The 23,680-nt window shown below is 45.3% G+C and overlaps 5 protein-coding genes across 5 annotated transcripts; all 5 read left to right on the forward strand.

Moving 5' to 3' along the window:
* Nucleotides 1-1,755: 1,755 nt before the first annotated feature.
* On the forward strand, nt 1,756-3,420 carry DEU56DRAFT_700369 (uncharacterized protein; the record flags this gene model as incomplete). The annotated part of the gene is made up of 4 exons (XM_041347303.1): nt 1,756-1,986; nt 2,035-2,594; nt 2,643-3,236; nt 3,288-3,420. Coding segments are annotated over 4 exons (1,518 nt in total), but the record flags the coding sequence as incomplete, so codon positions are not given.
* Nucleotides 3,421-4,008: 588 nt separating this feature from the next.
* DEU56DRAFT_743179 (uncharacterized protein) lies at nt 4,009-5,606 on the forward strand (the record flags this gene model as incomplete). The annotated part of the gene is made up of 4 exons (XM_041348994.1): nt 4,009-4,363; nt 4,419-4,636; nt 4,695-4,884; nt 5,062-5,606. 4 exons carry the CDS (start codon nt 4,009-4,011, stop codon nt 5,604-5,606), a joined length of 1,308 nt encoding a protein of 435 aa, XP_041204835.1.
* A 2,862-nt stretch (nt 5,607-8,468) lies between these two features.
* Nucleotides 8,469-12,663, forward strand: DEU56DRAFT_758992 (uncharacterized protein; the record flags this gene model as incomplete). The annotated part of the gene is made up of 15 exons (XM_041350279.1): nt 8,469-8,897; nt 9,044-9,215; nt 9,446-9,538; nt 9,588-9,765; nt 10,117-10,177; nt 10,768-10,823; nt 10,891-10,994; nt 11,062-11,188; nt 11,261-11,302; nt 11,413-11,554; nt 11,976-12,037; nt 12,098-12,237; nt 12,432-12,454; nt 12,499-12,559; nt 12,614-12,663. The coding sequence occupies 15 exons, from the start codon at nt 8,469-8,471 to the stop codon at nt 12,661-12,663; spliced, it is 1,740 nt and encodes a 579-aa protein (XP_041204836.1).
* A 5,726-nt stretch (nt 12,664-18,389) lies between these two features.
* On the forward strand, nt 18,390-19,585 carry DEU56DRAFT_916170 (uncharacterized protein; the record flags this gene model as incomplete). The annotated part of the gene is made up of 5 exons (XM_041357833.1): nt 18,390-18,404; nt 18,451-18,465; nt 18,520-18,555; nt 18,610-19,226; nt 19,342-19,585. 5 exons carry the CDS (start codon nt 18,390-18,392, stop codon nt 19,583-19,585), a joined length of 927 nt encoding a protein of 308 aa, XP_041204837.1.
* A 66-nt stretch (nt 19,586-19,651) lies between these two features.
* On the forward strand, nt 19,652-20,512 carry DEU56DRAFT_743256 (uncharacterized protein; the record flags this gene model as incomplete). Its single annotated transcript, XM_041348997.1, has 1 exon — nt 19,652-20,512. One exon carries the CDS (start codon nt 19,652-19,654, stop codon nt 20,510-20,512), a length of 861 nt encoding a protein of 286 aa, XP_041204838.1.
* Between the last annotated feature and the right edge of the window lie 3,168 nt (nt 20,513-23,680).

Consider the following 23,680-nt stretch of genomic DNA (forward strand, 5'->3'; position numbering starts at 1 on the left):
CCTTACCTTTGTGTTATGGCTTGTCTGTTTACATTTGTTTACCATACATCGCCCATATCCCAGAGTCCAGTGCTCCCTGCCTCTTTGGCAACTTACTCTGGACTCTAGGTACTGTATACCTTTACTATACTTGAATACATTGGCAACTTACTCTGGACTCTAGTCCTGATCATCTTTGGTCACTCAGGAGCCTCTAGAAGCGGCCCATTCAGCTCCCATTGCAACAAGGCCATGAGGCCATCAATCAAGGGTCCAAGGGAAGCGTCTAGCTTCTGTCATAGAAGGTCAGGGTTGGCGGGGATCAGGAAGTGTGCATCAAGCATCTTGGTGAATCGTGAAGAGGTGATGATGTGACATAGTGACGAGGTGAAGAGGTGAAAAGTTCAGAAAAAGATAGGGGGGCCATGTTACTGTAACATTTAGTGTCCGGACTGTGATATGGTTTTGCATTGAGAGTGCAAGGGCGAAGTGACCAAATGATCCCACAGGCACTGGACGTTGAACACCCTCAAATTTATGTCACTGGGAATTTTCCTGATTTGAATGGACCTACACGAAACTGATGTTCCACCGATTGAACCAGAATTCAATGCATCAAGCATCAAGCTTCGAAGAGGGCAGCAATGATTATGCAAACATATTCTGAATTCCGAAGGCAGTGTCTGGATATATAAGCACTTGGTTTAATAGTTTACAGTAATTACATTTCTACTATCCCATTGTCCATGGCTGCAGACTAGGGGCACAAGTCTTACTTAATATCCTTTGTGGGGTGTCCAAATAGTGTTTGAAAGTCCGGTCTGGTCTGGTCTTTTGCCTTTTTTGGAGGTAACTGGACCAGGACCGGTCTTTTTGTTCCCACGATATCATCAAAAACTGGACTGGACCTGTAAAGACCAATATTTTCCACCTCGACCTCACATAATACGTACCTAAATAGGTTGCCATACGACCCTGGGAAGGGCAAACCAATTAGGTAGCATTTCATCAATTCCTTACACTGCCAGTAAATAGCCAAATAATGGTGAATATCTTTAACGTGGTAACATAAGCTTTCGGCACTGTCCGCTACGGTGCGTCCGCTCATTACCGCACTCTTGCGCTCGTCGTTGCCCACGACGAGCACGACTATTTGAAGACATACTCTCTCTTTCTACACAATGGGCGGAACAAAACGTCGCAAGGGCGTCTCTCGCAAGGTTCATATCACAGGATTCTCATACAATGGACAATATCGCAATGACGTTCTTGGACAACGGGCAGTAGTGCGTGAGCGGTCTGCAGCTCAACAGCGTTATCGCATTAATACAACAGGTAAAGTTTCTTTTCTATCTACTTCAATATTCTGCTCACTAGTTTACTAGGCCTCAGTGCTGATTCTCTTTCTGCACTCAGAGACGTTCGTTCGGAAATCCCAAGCTCTCCCACCTACGCTGATGATGAAGGACCACTCGGGGAATGGGAGCCAATCCCCGAGTCCTGGAATGATGATGAAACGATCGTGCACGCCATCCGAGACTATGTTGACAATCCGTGAGTTCTAACTTTCGTAGCACACTCCTGCTGATGAAAATATAGCTGGAATTATCGTACACATAAGGACTCCCGTACATGGCGCAGACGTATAGAAGACCTACATGCCAATTGGGCCCCACTTCTTCCCCAACTCGTTGATCTGTTTCTCCTTTGGAAAGCTTCAAACTCAACTGACAGCACATCAATGTCTCCGCATTCACCATCTGAATATGACTTTTCATTCCGGTAGTGGACATATTCACACTCGACACCGAAGTCTTGATCTCACGCGATGCAGACTGCCTGTCTCCCAGTGCAGCACTTGTTCGTGCCGGATACCTGGGTCACGTGCCACATGCACCGTCCCTTGCATTTTCACTGCATACGTTAGAATACTTCCGACTGCTTCGTGCCCGCAAGCCCTCTTTTAGTATTGAGGCATTTGCAAAAGTGCTGTGTGATTCATACCGGGTGTGTATATATCCCATCATTCTTACACTGATGCTGATGTATTACTAGATACCTTATCGGCGACGCTATCGCACATCCTTGTCGGGGGCGTTCGATACCTACCTAGCCATTCTCCGTGGTGTCGACAAGAAGATCAATGAAATTCTCGGACGTGACACTCCCAACTGGCGCATTCTCAATGCCTGCCCCCCTTGCACTTATGAATTGGAGGAAGAACCTACTCTCACCTTTGGACGGATGTATGTCCTTGACGGTGGGAACTCGGCCAAACGGATGGCAGAAGGTGCACGTAATCGTGGTGACATGCGGGAGTATACTGAGAGTGATTACTTACTTCCCCGCACATATGTTGACAAGTTTGCCAATGAGGTGCAATCGCGAAATTCAGACGCCCTGGACTCGCTGGAAGCTAACGATGATGATGAAGATACTGAAGCAGACCCGACAAGACGCAACATCGCATCAGACTGCAGCAAGAACTGGAAGGCTGCTGCGAGCGATGAAAAGAAGCGGATGTGGAGTATTTTCGACGAAACAGGTATCTTTGTCTCCGCCTGTCGCCATGGCCTTCTTTTGTGGGTAGCAGATATGGTTCGTAGCGGAGAACTGTGAGTTTTGCTATGATCCATCATCCATGTGTTCTGACATATACATAGGGCCAAGTACCCCCTCGCAATTATATCTAAAGTTCTCGAACTCCTCGGCGAGCGCTCTCTCGCCGCCTACGACATTGGCTGTGGGTTTGCTTCAACAATCCGCTCCAGCAGCCTCGGGAAGGCATTCGAGCAGCAAGGCTGCCGTATCTGTGTCGATGCGTTCCACGGATATGCGCATAACTATGCTTGCCAAACCAAGAATCATCCAAATGGCATTCAAGGCGCAGGCATCGAGGACTTTGGAGCCATTGAGCGCTTCTTCAGTGCATCAAATGCACTCGCTCCTGTCATCCGCTATGCGACTGCCTACCGTCGTTCCGTCTTCCTCGACCTTTTCTATAAGCAGTGGGATGACGATAAATATCTTAACCTCGCCACGATGATCTATCACAACTACAAGCAATCTATCAACATTATAGCGTCGGAATCTCTTGCCCTCGACACTGCCAAAGTGTCGCTTGGAATCCAGGACGGTGATCTGGAGGCTTGGCGTCAAGAAGAGATAGAGTATATTGCTTGTCTTGGCAAGGAGACTGAGTGGGACATTCACGCTATGACATATGTCGAGCTTCTTCAGAAGTTGAGGGACGCGCAGTAAGTCTTGTATATTTGTTTTTTGTTATCTATGTTAATCTATTATTTCAGGACCTGCGCCAGCGATACTTCCTTGCAGTTTATATCTATGGTGCCGTCTGATTATCAATTCTTGCCCCCCTCACAGGACGTATCCTATTCCGCCAATGTATCAGCTACGAGAAAGCTTGAAACTCATCGTACCGTGTGTTTGTCCTACTGATCATAGAATTTAACTTAGCCCAGTTCGTTATTGACTCTGAGTCAAGCTCATATGGGCAATCATCGGCTTCAGTTGGTACTATCTTACCAGTCACACCTAAGGCCCTTCGTACATGGAGAACAACGACTCCTGGATCGGCATCGCAGATTGTCAGCACCTCACCTCGTGTCCACCAATTCATTCGAGATCTTAATGGAATCCAAGGTGCACATTATCACGCCCCTCCTCTTGATGATACTCCGCTCCCTTCTTTTGGCGATGTCGCTGATGGCTATCTGCAATCTCATGGTTACACTGCTCGTGCAATTCTTTGTATCGCACATGCAGTGGAAGTCTCTCAGTCTGGGGAGGATTTTGTTCACGATATCTCTGGAAGGGGCCTTGCTATCACTGAAGCTCAATGGCTGTGGTTACTCATAACTGGTGACAACACCTTCTGATTCATGTATCTCTACTTATCGCTCTATGTCATTGTTTGAAGTCACGTGGCTATACATGTTAACCGATGCTAAAGCGAAATTCTTAGCATTTCTTCGCCTTAACCGATGTCTACTCGTTGTGTTCCGCACCATGAAAGCAAAAACCTGGCTTGGCCGCTATCATACGAAATTACAGAAACTCACTACTCAAAAGCCTCGGAAGCCATGGCGCCACCGCAGCAAAGGTCGCTACAAGCACACGGCCAGCGAAAAGGCCGCTTTGAAGGAAAAACGTCTAGCCCATCGCATTACATATGCTGATGCTCTCAAGGATGCCCGTGAGGTCGTGCAGGAGCAGGCAAAGCTACTGCATGAGAAATTTGGCGGTCATAGCATTCAGTATTATCATGAAGAGCTCATGCAGCGTGCTCGCATGGCTGCTTCATCACGTAGTCCTTCAAGATGGAACGCATTTGTTCGGCGTGAGGTGAAGCGGATGAATCAGGGTACGTGTGTCCTCACTTGTTGTTTTTTGTCGTGCTCAGTGTCTTGTACCTTTAGAACGTCCTCCAGGTTCCCCTTTCCTCAAAGCTTCTCATTGCGTGAAAGGACTTGCGGCGCGTTGGAACGGCATGTCAAAAGACGAACAAGAGAAAGAGACCGCGGATGCCATGAAAGATCTCGAAGACCATCGCGAATCTAAGCAGCTTGCCCTACACAACGTGCCTCTGAACGCTTTTCAAGACGTTCGGAAAAGTCTCGAGTTACTTGACCGTGAAGTAAGTATGACATTTGTCTTGAAAAATGTAACAACCAGTGGCTAACACCAAACAACAGATTCATGCTTTGAATGCACGTACAGGCCTCGAGGTCGTGCTACTCACTTCACGTTCAAATATTGACCACTTCAACCAGCCACATATCTTTGTCACCGAGCGCGCTGCTGACTTCTTTGATGCATGCTTGGGCTCTTCCATTGCGGATGTCGCAGTACGTTTCGAGGCATTCTGCATAGCTGGGGTACAAGGTAAGCGCCTAATCATATTCTTGTTGTATCACACTTAGTTCCGCACTGGCAGGTCTCGCCAAGTCTCACCTCCAAGAAGTCCTTGATCTCAAGAAATCTACCAGCGAGAATATTTTACGGAAGCTTCGTACGTCTCTTTAACACTTTTATTTGATTTTAATCTGACTTGGCATATAGAGGCAGCAGCAGCCCCCACCAAGGTGTCGCGCATGTATTACCAAAATTTCGACACCTACATTACCGCTAAATTCGGGATCATCATCGAGAACTGGCCACTGCAGAAGTTCTGCTGCCTGGGGGACATCAGCTCACGCTCCGAACTCGCCGTTTTGAGCCTTGCATGGGAGTCGAATGCCACTCGCTTCCGCAAGCTGACAGACAGCGAGTTTAACGAGTGGAGTAACCAGCGCTTCCAGGACGCAATGGATCAGGCGAGAGTAGAAAGAGATGATGGGATGGAAGTAGATGGTGAAGGACAGGAGAACATCATAGAAGGATCCGACAACGAGCCTCCGCTCGACTCCACCTCCCTTCCTCGCCAGCAAACATCAGCTCCGAGTCACAGCGTGAATGTCGTTACAATGGCGAACGGAACTAGTGTCAACATATCAAAGAGGACTCGCAAGCCGCGCTGCGATAAAGGTCAGAAGCGTGGTCCTCGAACGAAAAAGTGCTCAGGTCAATCAGAGGCTGATCCTAGTATTGTGTCTGTAGCCTTGTGATAATTAATACTATGTTTTTACATCTACATCTTGCAATTTATGACCGTATGTTAATTCCTTAAGAATAGTAAAAAAAAAACATGAATTTTGACTCAATTGTGAGATAATAGTCGTGCTCGTCGTGGGCAACGACGAGCGCAAGAGTGCGGTAATGAGCGGACGCACAATTGCCTAAAGAAGAAGGTTAGTTCTCGTGGCTGGTACCTTAGCGGACAGTGCCGAAAGCTTATGTTACCACGTTAAAGATATTCACCATTATTTGGCTATTTACTGGCAGTGTAAGGAATTGATGAAATGCTACCTAATTGGTTTGCCCTTCCCAGGGTCGTATGGCAACCTATTTAGGTACGTATTATGTGAGGTCGAGGTGATATTTTCGGTCTTTTGCGGTCCTACAACCGGATTTGGACCGGTTGCCACCTGGACCGTCATGTAGCAGTGTAGCACTCCTTCCCACAATTCTAACGGTGGTTCATTTGTATTAAACGGTTAATATCTGAGCAAGATATGAGCATTATAAAAAAGGGTTCCCAAACTCCGCCCTGCATGTGAGTCAAATATGAAATGTCATTACCATTAGCCAGCTGAATTAAATTTATGGATTTGAGCAGCCAGCTCATTGGTCGCCTCATCTGCCTGCACTGGACGGGTATTGAAGTGTGCTGAAGTTGGACCTTGTGACTCCTTGGCCTGGGTCTCAGAGTGTGTCAATAAATATACTGAAGTGCTGGTTAAGGCAACCATTGGAATTGTAACTTCGGGCCGCTGGGCCTTGTTGTGCGCAATCTTCTTGAAATGGTCTCAAAATTTCACACCAACTGACTTTGGCCCATTGAAATAGTGCCCCTTCATCAGATATGGTAAGATATCAGTGAAGTATGGCTTTTTTGGCTGTGGAATGGGGCCGTTCTTCTCCTGGAGAGTGTGCGCAGCATTGAGCAAATCAACACATGTAACCCAGAACATAGCAACCTGCACTGAAATGCTGTTCATAATGGTAAATGTGGTTGACCGAAGCCTTCGCAGTGTTGACATGATCAGGGCCAAGACGATAATATGATGTCACTTGAGCACAAGTGTTGTCTTTTAATTACTCCAACTCTTGAGTGTACCAGCGTGGCAAGAGCTGTCACATATGAGTCATCAGTCTTGAGGCGATCACCACAGGTGCAAGCTGCTGATGAGAGGGCATCCCGTATAAACAGGCTCTTCTCAGTGAGCTCCAGATAGCCATTGACAAATGATATGTGAAGTTTTGCCTCCTCAATATCTTGGTCCGTCAGGTTCAACTTACCAGTGTCCGTCAATATGAGTCTGGGCCTTCAAGAGTGATCAGCATGACCATCTGAGTCGCCCTCCTTGGTGTCACTGTGGTGCACAATGGCATCAAAAGTCTCACTCCCTTCAAGTTGCATGAATGGCAGGACGACCGGTGGATGGGGAATCTGTTCCTGCAGCACTAGCTTCACAACTGTTCCAATAGCAGCAACCACATAGGTGAGTTGTTGGTGTTGGTGTAACAAATATGAAATGAACAACGACATGAAATATGAGGGGGTTGTTGAGAACCCCATCAAGTATGGTGATGTTCCCGCCCTGAAAAAAAAGATTGAAATTTGGTATTTGGAAACAAAACAAAAATGTACTGCATTGACCGTAAACCTATGCATGAAGGCCAATGGGTTATAGTGGGGGGTAAAAATTATATCACAAGGCGAGACAACTCCATACCATGACCAACCATGCAACCATCACCTTCTGCTGTTCACAACTTGTTGTTCTGATTGTAACTACGAGAAAAAATCTGTATTCAACTCTGTAACTTATCTGTAGAAACATACTGTTCATACCCGCATGGATGTCGCCTCTGAATTCGCAAGAGAAAAAAAGCACAGCCCTCTCACCATCAGTACTGGCCATTGCAGATGCCGTCAAAAAGAATTCAGCGCAACTCCACTAGTAGTAATCACTGGCTGCATAGCAAAAAGCTCAAGCGACAAAGGGCGCTGCATGCTTGGCTGTGTAAGAACAGGGGCAGCAATTGTGGGTTGCATGATAGCGAGGGCAGCCATTGTAGTAGTTGGCTCAGGTGGCCGAGATACTCAGGGATCAGGTATGGAATATGGTGTGAAGGAAGGTTGAGGGCGTCGCTACATACAGATCGCTGCCATACTGGATGACTTGGTATTGAAATACACAGGCCCACTCTTCCAGCGCCTCGCCACCATCCAGATCATCAGTGCTGGCACTTCACATAGACTCTGTGCCAAACAGAGAGCCAACTGGAAGTGGCGTGGCTAGAGGATACACTCCACCATGCTGCCTCCATCTTCAGCATAGACTCCATGCTCCCATTGGAGTTCACCATGCTTCCCCTTCCCTCTTCCTATGGCTACCTTCAAGTCTACAAGATACATACCCATGCTCAACGGTGTACGCAGAGATCAAGACTCGTGTTTCACAGTCTAATAGGCCTTGTCAACCTATTCGATGGGCGTCCTCTCGTTCGATACAAAACCACCAACTGTTCAGATCCTCTACGCCCACATATGTGACATCTGGGATGCGCTACAACCGGAGGTGCTCGGCAGATGCGTCGGTCTTGTCCTTGACCCCCAAATCTCAGCACTTGTAATTATATACACATATCTCAACCACATATGTGTTCCGCTTTGAGTCAAGATAGGAACATTGAAGGGGTTATTTTATTCTAATACAATAAAATTTCACACCTTTCATATTGCCCTTCCTTCCAATCTGTGCGTGAGTTATTCACATCAAGAGCGTCTGAAACCATAAAGCAATGAGTGAAGCAAAGGCTTCAAGCCGCCCTCGACTTTATCATACTGACTCAATGGGATCATGTGGTACCGCCCGAAGCAAGGCAGGTTCCACGGAGAGCTCAACCTTGAAGACGTGAAGAAGGAATTCAAAACCAGACACCATGCAAAATTTGTGTACGACGATGTCTCAAACCAATGGGACATCTGCTCCCTATTCGACAAGGACCGAGATCCACATCAGGACAGCACACAATTTGAGCGACAGTTGCAGGAAATTCCTGCAATGCCAGCTCCCCTGCTCACACCTCCCACCCTCCCAGAGGTGGGAAGATCTGTCATGCACCAAAACGCAATTGGGCAGGATGTGCTGTTTTCGACATCACTGGAAGATGTTTTAAACAACCACTGTGGACTGCTCAGCATGGAGGACGAAATATGGTCTGCAAGCGACTTCATTCAGGTCGAGGAATCTCAACTCGTTGACATGCACACTGTGCTCAAGTTCGAAGTCAACCTCCCCTTGCAACACTGCAATGAATTTGCTGTCTGGTACTTCATGTCATCCCTCATCCTTGAACTTCGACCCCGTCCATCTTAAGGGATCTACATCCCAACCACACACGGCAACTTTTCACTCACAACATATATTTCCAGGTTCAACAGGTCAAAGACAAGAGCCTACCTGGCTACTTGTTCCTCCCTGTCATCAAGAAATACACTTGCACTCGGAACTTGTTCCTCGCACATGCAACTTCCATGGTTCAGTGCATCAGGGAACAGTGGGGACTGTCCTTGGAGGATGTCATCCTTTGCCTGTTTGAGCAAGGTATACCCTTCAAAGTCCTTTTCCACGCTGAATGCCCTGCCATCTGTATGGTTGGATGGCCAACAGATTGGAATACGCGGACTATGAACTTCACCACACTCGTCTATTGAGGTTGCCACATGTGAGAGTTGCTGTTGCCCAAGCAGGAGGAATGTTATGGCGCCTGTGCAAACAAGAGCTGGCCAACGACATACCCAACAGGCCATCTGCTGATGTTGTCTATTTCGCAGATATGTTTGCCAATTCCTCGCATACCCTTATATACAACACTCTAAGCGAGCACCAGATCGACATATTATGTGGGATATATCATGTTGATACAAGTACACCCTTTTTCCTACTCTAATAACCACCTGATAACTTTATCTACAGATAGAGGTGCCCAGACTACTACGGTGGTGTGGTGGCCCAATCCTCAGCTGTGGGAAACATCTGAGCTGCACTGCTTGCCACCCCGAAGTGGAGGTCCAATCTCAAGTATTACAAACACCAGAGTAAGAAAATTTGCCGCCATATGGACAAAGAATGTCGACTGTTGGAGTGAACCCTAGTAAGTACACTACTTATATCAAACGCTTAGTTCTGACACATCATAGATACCACTGAGCTGGTCTCATAAACAAGTTTACGTACAAACCATTGGTACATTACACTGATTACATCTCATTTCTATATCTCATTCATTATGTTTCATTTCTCATTCATGATATCCATATGGCATATACACACCACAGAAACAGTAACAGATTGGACTTACATGGAACCCTATAAACCCTCTAGCCTCCAAACGAATGAGAAAAGCTTATGATGAAACAATGTCCAATATAGTGTCTAAGTCTATGACCTCGAAGGACTCATTCAAAAGCAAAAAAAACGGATTGGACTTTTGCTTCTTGTATAGCACTTATATTACCTGGTCATATATTGAACTGACTATCATGACTTGGCGGGCTGCCATACCAGTCAGTGGGCCTCGCCTGCCTGGCCAAAGAGGACCTCTTCCTGTTTATTGGATCACTCACTCCATGAAGGGACTTCAGTTCCGTCACCTCCTAGTGGTTTGATGGACTTTTGGATGAGTGCAACTTGTGTTATCATTACTCCTTCCTACTGTATATAGTGTGACAAATATTCAATGAGATCAAGCGAGAGCAATAATATAGATGCTGTGTTAGTTATATGATTATTCACCTCTACAGTATGCTTTTCTATCCATTTCATGGTCTTTATACGTACATATTCATTACCTATATTTCCCTGACCATTCACCCACTTTCCTGACCTCCCTAGGACTTGTCTAGGTCGAGTTATCCCTTACCTTTGTGTTGTGGCTTGTCTGTTTACATTTATTTGCCATACATCGCCCATATCCCAGAGTCCAGTGCTCCCTGCCTCTTTGGCAACTTACTCTGGACTCTAGGTACTGTATACCTTTTACTATACTTGAATACATTGGCAACTTACTCTGGACTCTAGTCCTGATCATCTTTGGTCACTCAGGAGCCTCTAGACACTTATGTCTTTGACAATTGACTCAACGATCATCTTACAGTTCCCTAACACATCCCTCTCTTTCTCCCTAAGCACAGACAACTCAGACACATTCAGGTATGCCCGTGGCAATGTGTGTAGCTATTTTCTTGATTTTCTTTTTGTGGTCTGTTTTGAGTAATAGGATGGCTACTGCGCGTATGATGTCTATGCACATTATTGACAGGGAGGGGGTCTGGATGGTGAAGTCTAGTAACACTGTGATTGTGTCGCCATATTGTCCACGAGGTGCGAAAATCTACACAACATCCACAGTTGCAAACACACACTGTTACATATTTAATCTCACTCATAGAGCGCAACTCTGTTACATTAGAGATGCCCTCCATGCCAAAGAAATGTTGTGCAACTAGCAGCCTGCCTGTTCTCAGACGCAAAAATGTCACAAGTGTGATGAGCAAGAGGATGTACATTCGTCTACGGTATGTCAAGATAGTCCGTACTTGCACATCCATTGACATTGAACTAATACTTCATATGACTGTGCTCCAAAGTATGTCACCGATGATGCTCGTGACAATGTGTATTCCTTCATGGTACGCAGATGACAAGCTTTTACATGGATCAGCTCACATTTTATGTAGGATAAGGATGAATAATATGTCCGTCACTGGGTGCACCAATGTGGCACACCATCTGCTATTAGCACAGGAGAGGATGAGTGCAGGCTCCCAATAAAGCACTTACAAGAGCAACTCCTGCACATGTACAAAGATATTGAGCGTCTGGAGGCAGATGCAAAGTGCAAGGATTCTTATATTCAGGACTGTGAGGAATTAGTGGATCAGGTGCGATTGGAGAAGCACCTCGTCATAGAGGAAATCAAAAGGGGAGCTGAGATGTTGGAGAATGGAGAGTTGGGCTTTTTCTCATAGCGACCAAATTATGTATACGACTTCTCAATATCTATCATTTGTTCTATTGACGACATAAAAATCATGGTACACAACACGTGGTGTGGATGTGTCCGAAATATATACGCATACAAACAAATATGCGACACATGTTATGGACCCATTGTAAATATCTACAAGTATCATATATACAATACATGGCACTTTGATAAACCCCCAACAATATCTGCCTTCATCTCCAATCTGGATGGGATACTCCATTTGTCAAGAAAGCGGAGGTTGCCCTCTCCAAACTCTCCTTGCAAGCCGGAGCTTCTGTTCACCGTTGTTGCCGGAGTCAATTCATGCATGGTAGGGCACTTTGTACAAAAATACAATGACAACTTCACTATTTGCCAGTCTGGGATGCAGCAAGAGGTATGCTTTCATATCAATGCAATACTCTAACTTATTCAATGTTCACATCAAAGTCTCCAGGTGTTGCTTGGATCGTCGCCCTGTCGATCGCACTCTGCAACATTCCACTTTGGCTCCACAATATATTAACCCTCTGGAGGAGCCCAACAAGTCCATTGAAATTGGCAACTACATTATGGTCAACATTGGAGACTTGATAGGTAAAAGTGGGCCGCAGGAGAGTTTGTTTGGTTCCATGACAACAACGACCTGCTTAGCAGTGACGAGTGATGAACACGATAGCAAAGGTTACGACATCAAACCTGGAGACATTGTTACCATTGTCGTGGACCCTAGTCTTGCACAAAGGGGGTTGTGAGCAAATAAGACTTCATCAATGCTCGACTAACTCTAGAGTCTGAACATGACCACCAACTCGTAAGTTTTTTCCTACAGTTCAGGGATCATGCAATTTTCTATAGGTCAAAGTTCCCATTCAATTTGTCATGAAGACGCGCAATGCCGACCTTAATTCATCAACAAGTAAGTATTCATCATTGGAGGGGAAAAGAAGGGTTTCTGTGCAACACTTTACAGTCTCGCCACTGATGATTGTGTTGTTGTTGTGCATGGTCAACCTTACATGATCGCCAAACATCACAATGTTGCCACGACACAAGTTATTCCCCTTCATCATTTTTGCGTCTTACAATTATGGGTGCTGATTAAATGGTTCAATGCCCAAATGGCACTATTTTTGCCTCCCCCTGAGAGAATCACACCTGCTGATGCTGGCCCCTGGGCTTCTTGGTCACTGGAGGTACTTGCTGCATTTGCCATGCAAACTTACAATGCCAGTCCTTGATATTCACCTTTGTGGGACTGATATTTGAGTCTATTAAGCATATTCATTGGTGCTTGACAAGGAAGTGGAGCCTCTTCAACTCCAGTTTCAGTTTCAGTTTCAGCAAATGATGCAAGCAAACAAGGGCCCAGCATCAGATGGAGTTGAGTGAGTTCTCGTCATCTTATCATTGTCATGCTGTCGTTGTTGCTGTCTCATTATGGTTGTCTCATTCTTGTTCTTGTTGTTGTCTCATTGTCATTGTCTTATTGTCATCATCCATTGCTGCTCCAAGTCATCATCTTTCATATTTGCTGTTGTTGATTCTATTGGACATATGTGTTTTTGGTTTTGTTGCTACCTTCAATGTATATACATTTGTTTTACAAGTGCTTTGGTAGTATTACATGTTCAAAAAAGCATTGATCATCTTTCCCTATGGTGTGCATCTGAGTGAGAACTGTTAAAGAGCTCATCCATCAACTTTATGTGAGCAGCTTGACCCAGAGTGCCGTCATATGCCCTGTCACCAACTACTTCTTCACCATCTGGACCCTCAATCTCTTGATCAATGAAATCTTCCCCCTCCGTACGAGCCTACTTAAGACAACTCTCGTATGTTCTGTCCTGCTTGTGATGCTCAATTTTGCAGCAAATAATCATGTTGTGCAAGATGATGCAGCACTTGATCCACTGCACAGAAAACTCAAGGTCTTTCTCAGCCTGAATTCTGAACTATAGCTCTCAAAAGAACAGCAAACATGTGTTCAACACTACACTAATCTACATAAATGAAAATCAATTGAAAAAACATCATACCTCAGAAAGGTGATAATTGAACGTCTTCTGGCCCCTTGTTAGCCGTCCATTGTGAGGCTTCTTGAAAGGGGCAATACACCATGGTTCCAATAGATAAGCACTGTCTGCCCAAACCCAATGACCATCAGGCAGAAGATCAGTGTGCTTGTTGTAGAGGCGAGTGGAGTGAAAAGAAAATGCACCATGGACACTCCTGGGATGACCAAGAGAGTAATCAACAATCAGGAGGTTATGGGGCAAGATGACTGCCTAGAATTAAATTGATTTTTGCACATGAAGATGAACAAAAATATTATCTGGCAGCCAAGTGAATAATTGGACTTCCTATCATACAATGTCTCACTATGATAATCAGGTTTTGTGAACAGATTCTTAGTCAAACCATCAATGGCTAGAAAGCCGCCTTTCCACTCTGGACAAGTACATGACTCGGCAAATTTGTGAGGCAGGTCAGCATCCTCAGAATCACCTGCTGGGAAGCAGATAAACTGATCATGAGCATCAAGCACCACAATCATCACATACTTAGTGTAATTAACTACAGACCTGACACTCGCCTGCCCATTGAGCAACATCCTCAAGTGAAATCAAGGAAAGGCATCACATCAGCCTTTTCCCAAAGAGACAAAGAACTGGGCACAAACTTACAGCGAACTTGTTCACACAGATCTCTGGGGACCAGCCCAAACTATGATGGAGGATGCTTGTATTACATCAGTTTTACTGATGATTACAGCCATGAAACAAAGATGAGCTCCTTAAAGCACAAGCATTCAAACACTATGAGACAAATCTCTCACGTCAGCATCCTGGGGTCCAGTTGAAGAAGGCCCATTCAGATTGAGGACGGGAGTACCTCAGTGCAGTATTTGATAAGTACTTGAAGAATGAAGGGTGGTCCTCTTGGGTTTGTTTGATCTTTTGTTCCTTAATTATCTTGCTATTTTGTGAATCTGGCTTGGGTGTGGTGCTGCAAGAGCGAGAATGAAGGGTGGGTGATGTTGCATGATCAAATGGACAAGTGTCCTGTGGAACCGACAATGCCAAAGAGTGTGTCTGGGAGGAGCGCTGTATGTGATTCAAGGACTGGCTTGGTTGAGATGGAGAACAATAAGAAGACTGTACATGGGAGGAAGAAGCACACACAGATGGTTGAGATTTGTGTTGATGAGCTAATGGAGAGAATGTGTGTGGAGATCTTGTGTGATAAAGTGGAGATCTTGTATGGCGAGGGGGAGATCTTGTACAGCAAGGTGAAGATCTTTGCAGTGACAAGAAGACCTTGAATGAGTGGAGGATATATGTGAGTGACATGGGGGTAAGTACCAATGGTGCACTTGAGCAGGAGAAATACATCAAGGTGAGGGTTATTGAGGTGAATTTGAGCGGTGGAGACGTTCAGCATGTCTCACTCTCAAGAGGGATGCCTGTGAAGGAGCCTTTCACTGTCCATTATTTGCCTGATGATGCTCCAAGGACATCAACAACACTCTGAAAAAAATGTGACTAGGTGTACAATGCGAAAACTCCATACACATTCCTATAACTTCTGTCGTTACCAATACCCTGATTAAGATCTTCCTGCATTCCACCATTGGGGCCGTTGTCAGGATCATCTGCTTTGTCCTTTTGCTGACATGGAAGTTCATTCTGGTAGCTATGATGGGCATGAATGAAGAATAATTAGGGTTAAAAAGTAAAACACTTACATTTCATCATCTTTGTGTTCCCTGAGATTATCACATTGACCCTGATTATTGTTTTGTGCTCCAAATCAGAATCCTTATCATGTTCCAAGTCAGAACCTCTATAATGCTTGATAACCCAATCTCTAATGTCATCTTGGTTTGCTGCTTGCCGTCCCCTTCACACGGGTAGTACCACTGGAATATGGTGCTTTGCAAATACTGGATGTGGGCAGCTTAAACTCAAACCTCTCCAAAGGCTGAGTGGTGTGAAGAGACTCAGAAGTGTGAGAGGGCTGAGATTCTGCCCTGCCAGTGACTTGATTTTTGGCTGTAATGGAACACTGCTTCAGATAGCCACTAGCTTGCAGCAGTTATAAAAATGAGCCATTATATTTTTTTTTGTTCTCTGAAGCTGTGACAGGGCCATAGGATTTTCTTCTACATCTAAGTCACCCATTTCAACTGTGGGCTCCCTGTGTCCTTTCCTTGCTGGGGCTTCTGATGTTTCTCCATTTTTTTTTAGTTGCACAATATGACAACCAACACCTCATATGCTTCTCTCTCTAGTGCTTTATTAGTAGTCATGTATTACATAATCAGCTGCATCAACAACACAAGTCAGGAGCAAACAGAGAGAATGGCCAAGGAGAAGATATTCATTAAGACAATATACTGACACTAGAATTATGGGACAGAATTGGTGAAGATCTATATCAAATAGAAAAACATGATGGTCGGGCCAAGAAGAGGCTGCTGGGATGGTTTGGAAGCAGTAGTTTGTGAGGACAGATGCAGCAATGTGCGCAAGTGCCACATCATAGTAGCAAGGGCTTCAAATGTGACTAGAATATAACAGGCATAACAATCAAGACAAAGGAGGTTGTAGGCTGGGTGTGAGGGGGTCTAGGCAGACAACAAAAATTGTCAAAGAGAGTTCTTAGATTCCAGGTTGAACATCACAGTAGAAGTCTTGAAGGCCCTCCTTTGGAAATTTGGAGGATTATGACATCTGAACCCTACTTCGGGAATAGAAGGATGATCTAGCCATCGGACTTTGCTGAGGGATTTGTGGGTGTGACTTCACAAAATTCTTGCTCAGATTCTTAATGTCCCGGTTGATGTTGGTATTCAGGAAAGTCATGCTCATCATGCACTGGAGAACACAGGTCAATATATATATGGCATAGTACCCTGTATAATAAAATTAAAAGCAAGCACGGTAAATTTTGGAAACAAACTTACAGTACCAGGCAAATAAGTCTGGTCGTATTTATTACTAAAATTGTGGTGGAGTTAAAGTCAATGAAGTAGCCAGTGCCTTGATGGATACTAAAATTAAGGTCCACATGTAGGACTTGTTTCTCAATCATTGCATGGTGAGTTAAAACACATGATCATTAGCGAGTTTATGTTCTGTACGGTTGATATGACTCACCAATTACAAAGGGACAAAAAGCCAAAATTACCTCTGTTCTAGAGCTGAATTGAGAAAGTGGTTGCCCACAAGGGCTCAAGAGAAGATGCTGGTAAAACCTATTGCAGAATGTGGTATCATCTTGTTTATCCTGCCTATATTCTTTGCAAATATGCACAGTGCAATAAGGCTGCCCCTCGTAATAAACATCTCAGTGTCAATGAACACAACAACATTAGGAATACCCTTGACCATCCTCAGGACAGTTGGTTTATAATTATCTTTAATTCCTCCACCCAACAATCTTTCAGAGTGTATCAACATTGGACTGTGGAAGACTAGAAGAAGGTTATTTGGTCAGATGAAACAAAAATCAATAGAATGGGGTCAGATGGTCAGGAATATGTGTGGAAAAAGGTAGGAGAACCCCTAGGAGAAAGAGAAGTCAAGGGTACACTGAGGTGTGAAGGAGGAAGTATGGTGGTATGGGGCTGCATGGGCTGGAATGGTGTTGGGATTCTCTGTGAAGTGAAGGGAAGAATGAATGCAGAGCAATACATGTCCATCCTAGAGGAATGTCTACTCAAAAGCATTCGGGAGTCAGGAATTGATGAAGAGGACATTATCTTTCAACAAGATAATGGCCTCAAGCATATCTCAAAGCTGGCCACAAAATGGTTTGAAGACCATGACATCAATGTTTTATTATGGCCAGCATAGTCTCCAGACCTAATCTCATTGAACACTTCTAGGAATTACTCAAGAGACTACTTGCTGCCTATTAAGATCCTCCAAAGGGGCTATTTGAACTATGTGAGAGAGTTGCAGTAGAATGGGCAAAAATTGCCAAAGAGGGGTGTAGAAATTGATAGAAAGTATGCCTAGAAGGATTGCAGCAATTATTAAAGCCAAGGGGGGCAACACAAAGTACTAGAATCATACAATAAGATTGGTTCAACATAAAGTCAAAAACATGTCCAAATGAGTCATAAAAATAGAATTGCCATATCTTGCCCATATAAGGGTTTCTTTCCCCATGATTTATAGCTCAGATTCGAGCCATGTTGTAGGGCTTCCAGACATATCCCTTCACCAATATGTTATATTTAGGTGCTGGCTTGCTATGATCCAATTACTCACAATTGCACAGACATTCAGACACTTTTTTGAGCCACTGTACTAACATAAATCTACTACTAGCTGTCATATCATATATGTATAAATCTAATGTATGTGCGAACTTGACCACACACTCAGGCTGCACCACCTAGAGGACTTGAACCTACAAATATATGTATTTTATGACCCCACTCCCCGCATCATTGAAATTGACGGACAACAAGCGCACGAGTTCAAATGTTGTGCGAAAGCGTGCAAGGCAAGCATCCACCGGTTCTTGGACAAAAAGGATGCACACTCCACTGGTAATATGCGCAAACACATGAAGTCTTGTTGGGGCGAAGATATATTGAGTGCGGCTGATGAGGCCAAGAACACCAACAAAGTCCATACAAAGATAGTCGGAAGTCTTTTGAAGAATGGAACAATCACTGCATCATTTGAACGAAAAGGAAAAGATAAACTGACTTACTTGCACTGCCAGCACACATGGGCAGAAACCAAGTAAGATCTTCGTGTTATCATTGTTGTTGGGGCTTACTTTCTCCAGGGTGGAAATCATGCGGTGGGTATCGGAAAACCTATGTCCGTTCAAGATTGTTAAGGACCGGTCACACAGCACTATGCAGAAGAAAATAACCGTTTGAAGTTAAAGGTGAGTAGTATAATTTATCTCAAATAAGGACAGCGCTAACAAGTTGTATACTAGGGCTTAAATGATGCGTGCAAAGTCTCGCACGTCCTCACACGTTTGGACGATTACAAGGCCCTGATCATGGCCTTGTCGGAGCACGATGTTCCTCGCTTGCAGTATATCCTTACTGTTGCCCTGAAGCGAGGAGCAAGCATCCGACAGATCATCAACACCCTCGAAGATGCTATTGCCGGCACTTATCATCCACGGGGCTACAGCGGGGATGATCTCGACATCGCAACATTAGCCTATCGGCTCGGGGGACGTCAACTGGTATACGCCTTTAGTCACCGCTTAGGCTTACCGTCATTACGCACCCTGCAAGCACATCGCACCTTTACATCCATCACGCCTACGATAGGCCCAATCGCAGCCTCACAACTTGACACGAATATAAACGCCCTCATCCTCACACCTTTAGGTAGTGTTGTCGTCCCTCGTCGTGGACACTCCCTCATGATGGATGAAATCGCGCTCGAGGAACGTGCCTCCCATCACCGTGCCTCCAATACTGTCATCGGTCTTTGTCACTCCCACTCGCATCTCGTTGATCCAACACTTCACACGTACGACTCAGCACTGCGCATCGCAGAGAAACTTGCAGATGGCACAGTGCACCTTGGCAAAGAGATGTCAGTCATGGCAGTAGGGTGCATTTGGAGATGACGAGATTTTTCCTATCTTCGGTGCGCCCACGTGCAAGTGTGAGGATTCCAATACCATGGTCGCCATTTTCACTTTGACAAGAGATCGTTGGCGAGCAACTGGAGCCGAAGAACACCTTGGACCGATTTTCAGCGTCGCAACTGACGGAGATTCGACACGTAGAGCAGCAGGACATCGCATGTTTCTCAAGTCTGAACTCTCATCGACATCTAGGCTATACGGGACACTGTCTCACATGCCCGGACTCAACCTCGCAACTGGAGATGACGAGATTACGTTGGATTTCGACTATAAGCATATATTCAAGCATAAGTCATTTTTTTAATTGTTGTACACGACACTAACGACAATAATACTAGGCTGGTGCACCTTACTTCGAACTTGCAAAGGGATGAAACTCAACAACGGGCACTCAGTCACCAGTGCCGTGCTTGCACGCTACCTCGCATGGCTCCCTGAACAAGATGAATCGTCCATAACGAAGCTTCTGAACCCAGATGATCCTCAGGACGTACCACGAGCCGTCGAACTGATGCAAGCCATCATCTCCCTTTCCAAACTCAAAGTCGACACTATCTCTGGTGACGTTGGCATGTGTGCTGACATGGCGGCAATCAAAGCTCTAGGCGCCATCTTAGAATCTCTACTCCTCCCTTTTATCGACATCACGCTCTCGCTCCAAGAACAAGTCGCGCACCTCAGCCGCTATGCTCACCTCACCTTCACGTTCTTCCGACTTCATCAGTCATCTTTCATGCCACACGTCCTTTACTACGACTCGCAGACAATGGTCAAGAACGCGTGTTTTTGCATCGCCAAACAGCAAAAGCTTGACGGCTCACAAGGGTTTTGGCTCATACAGTCCGGCGACGATCGTCTTGAGAAGCTGTTCGGCATCACGCGTATGAAGGGGCAGCATAATTCTGCCATGAACTACTCACAAGCACTCGATCGAATTGGCGCTGCCAAAGATATCAACACCGTCTTCAAGAGACACCCAGACCTTGAATCTGGCTCCCGACGGCTCAAACTCACGTGTGTCGAAGGTCTTGACCACATTCGGCGGGACTTATGGGTTGGAGATGTAGTTGCCTCCCACTGTGACCTACCGTCTGCTTGGAAACATGGTCGTGAGATGGCGTTGACTGTTCTCGCTGATGCTCATGTCCCTGCAGTATGCTGCGCATTTGAGATCTTTTTTTCGGAGCCAGGCTGTGACCTGATGCGCCCTTGGGGGGAAACAAATATTTAGGAGTTGCGTTAGAGGTTGAGTTGACGAGTACCGCAGAGCCAGCAGGAGTCCCACTTTCTGATAATTCTATCCCAGCAGCTCCTACCGTCGATGAAGAGCCGGAGTTGGAAGAAGATACCCTCACACTCGAGGAAGCGCTGACGCACGGTGTTCCCTCCGGCAACCCTAACATTACCCCTACCCCATCATCACCCTCCGCTGCTCCAGCTCTTGCATCCGGACCTGGAATCAACGCTGACGACTACCTTCTCGTTAACGGCAAATATATTCACAAGGAAACAATATGCCGACGTGTGCTCAACAAATTCTTCATTGCAAAGTCCCTCAACCGACAGGAGCGGGTCTACAGTACTGGATTTACAAAGGTCAACCGACAACGCAAGCTCCCGGGCAGGTCTATCACCGGTGGTAACACATTTATCATCTGGGATATCTTCCTGACCATTGTCCGTGCTAACCATACCCTTACAATCGCCCTCGTATGTTCCACCCTCATCAAACACCATGGAATCACGCGTCACGACATCCTCATCCCCAACGTATGCACTGCTCACGTCAAACTTACCGGCCAGATCTTGTCCTTGCTCCCTACGCATCAACCTGCCAAACAATGTTCCTGGCTTTGGACGGGCGACTACATCAAAACGAACTCGAGCATTCAAGGTATCAGTCATTCAACCGACAAGGTCGTCGAAATTTCGGTACCTGGACTTCTCATTGAACTTGTCAACCCGGAGACAACATGTGTACGTTTGCGTGATGACATCAACTCCGACTACTTTCACGCATTGAACAACATTGGGAACACGTGGGTGGTTGAAGAATCTGTACTCTCTTTCGCCTGTGATGCGTTATGGAGCAAAGCCTGCGAGAATTCAATCGCGCTCAAGACTATCATTCAAGTCCCTAGTCCCTAGTCCCTCAGATCCCTCGACTTTTCCTTACGCACTCCCAGATGGTGAGCTTCATTTTATATATATTGGATATACTACTAATGTAATTACATAGGTTCAGCAGGTATCATTTGTACCGAGGCAAGTGAATGACTTGCTGCCAGCGAATCTGGCCCATTATCAGAGTGTCCGCTATGCGGGAACAAGACGGACTCGATGCGTGCACACGTTGGTGAGCACATATTGCGAGCATCTCGTGGTGTAACGAGCATCGAAGACAATCTGAAGGAACAGGTGAGTTCGTGCTATGATCATATAGCCTTAGTGTATTGATTTTAATTTTTAGGTCGGTCACCATCAGCCATGTGGATTCTGCGGACGTTCGGGACACGAAGAATGCAAGGTTCAGATCAAAATCGATCGCACGTACAAGACTCTCGCTCGCTATGATTCTGCTTTCTTACACTTGCTATCTCATGTTCTCGTGGATTTCGTAGGTTCCAATTGCATAGTATTACTCAGGAATCAATATACGCATGTTTCTGTCTCATTATATTGCATACGACGCGTAAACGATGCGTGAATATTGAGATGTGTCTCGATGTACCAGTAAGATTTTCAAATGTTACAGAATTACTCGATTTGGGCATGTGACCTCACGTGAGGTCACTGTAACGGTGGTGGTGGTGGGTCACCGAACTAAAATGGTTGGTGTCTGGAACTTACCGATCGCACGCCTCTTGACCTGCTGTGGGAATTACCCCACAACACCCAAAACATCATCCCAATATGGTATACCACATAATTATAATTATTCCCACACCCCCCCCCACCTCACTGCAGCTTCACCACTACACCACAATAGGTCCTCCCTTGTATTTAAGTAGTAGTTTGGTATATACATGTATAATATTATATAATAGACCACTTTTTTGTCTATTTGTGTGCCTGCTCCTCCTCCAGGGCCTTTTCAAAATAGGGTAGGGTACAGAACATTTTCGCACTTTTGCCCCTTTGATAGGGGTGTGTTCTACTATATTCAGAACATTTTCATGAGCATATATGTATATGAGTAGATTCCCATCATTATTTGACCCTCTGAAGTGTCCTACATCAATAGATATAGCACATATGCAATACAACACAGAATATGCCCCCATTTAATTATTTCTAGGTGAACGGACTTGTAAAAATGATGCCCAACATCTATTCAACAATAGGAACAATGTATCAGGAGCCCAGGACCGTAGGATAATCCCCTGTTGCATGGTGTGCCCCCCCTCTCCTGGTGGTTTACCCCCTGTGAAAATTTTCCTTGTAGGACCGGACCTCAATTGAGGTAGGGGGTCTGTTTCTATGTATATCTAAGGTAGTTCTATCATATAGCTGATCCAGGACACACATAGGATCCTGCCACAGGAACACAAACATAGAAAATCGCATTTTTGACACTTTTGATGTTTTTCAGTATCTTACTCTTGCATAAGTAATACAACCTGTTCATATATCATTATTATAGTATATATACTTGCTTTTTGTCACAAGGATCAGCTCAAAATAGGCCAGGAGTTTGAGTTAGTGTGAATGCTTGCTATTTCTACTGATAAGGAGCCCATATGTGACGGTTACCTTGATCGATGAGCATGGGAACCGATCACGACCAGAAACCGAGGCCTGGAACGTCGACCTCACTAGAGAACACATATCATTTTCTTTATTTCAATTCTAATTAATCACAGGCATTCTACACTACGTTCTATATAATCACAGCTCGTATGTACAGTTCCCTAGTTCTTTCCAAATAAACCGGACTGGTATCTGGTGACCTTGTGAGAGAGACTCTGTCAGTTTTCACTGTGCTGTTACATCTAGTCTGTGACTACAACTAACATCACATATTTTTTCACCTTCCCCAAAACCCCTAAACTACTCTTTGAGTTTTAAACTCAAAACCCTTCCTACCTCTTCGTCACTACCGCTGACTGGTCCGGCCCACCACGTCTGCAAACCGTGACGATGATAAAAACCCCATCCACGATGACATATAACCTGCGCTCGCGCTCCCGCGCTAGAGCTAGCTCAGTTTCTACCCCTGCAAGCGAAAAGAACGCCACGGTGAGAGACAACTTCGGAAAATTAATTGTTAACCTACTATCTAGCGTACCTACTCTGGCGGAGGGCCCCAGCGCAACAGCTGAGCTGCCCAACTCTGTTGAGTCCCCATTGACTTCGGCGGGGCGGTCCTCAGAGACCACAAGCCCAAGTCCAGCCGTGT

This window comes from Suillus clintonianus (genome assembly GCF_016758775.1).
Source record: "Suillus clintonianus strain FC179 chromosome Unknown DEU56scaffold_81, whole genome shotgun sequence".
NCBI lineage: Eukaryota > Fungi > Basidiomycota > Agaricomycetes > Boletales > Suillaceae > Suillus > Suillus clintonianus.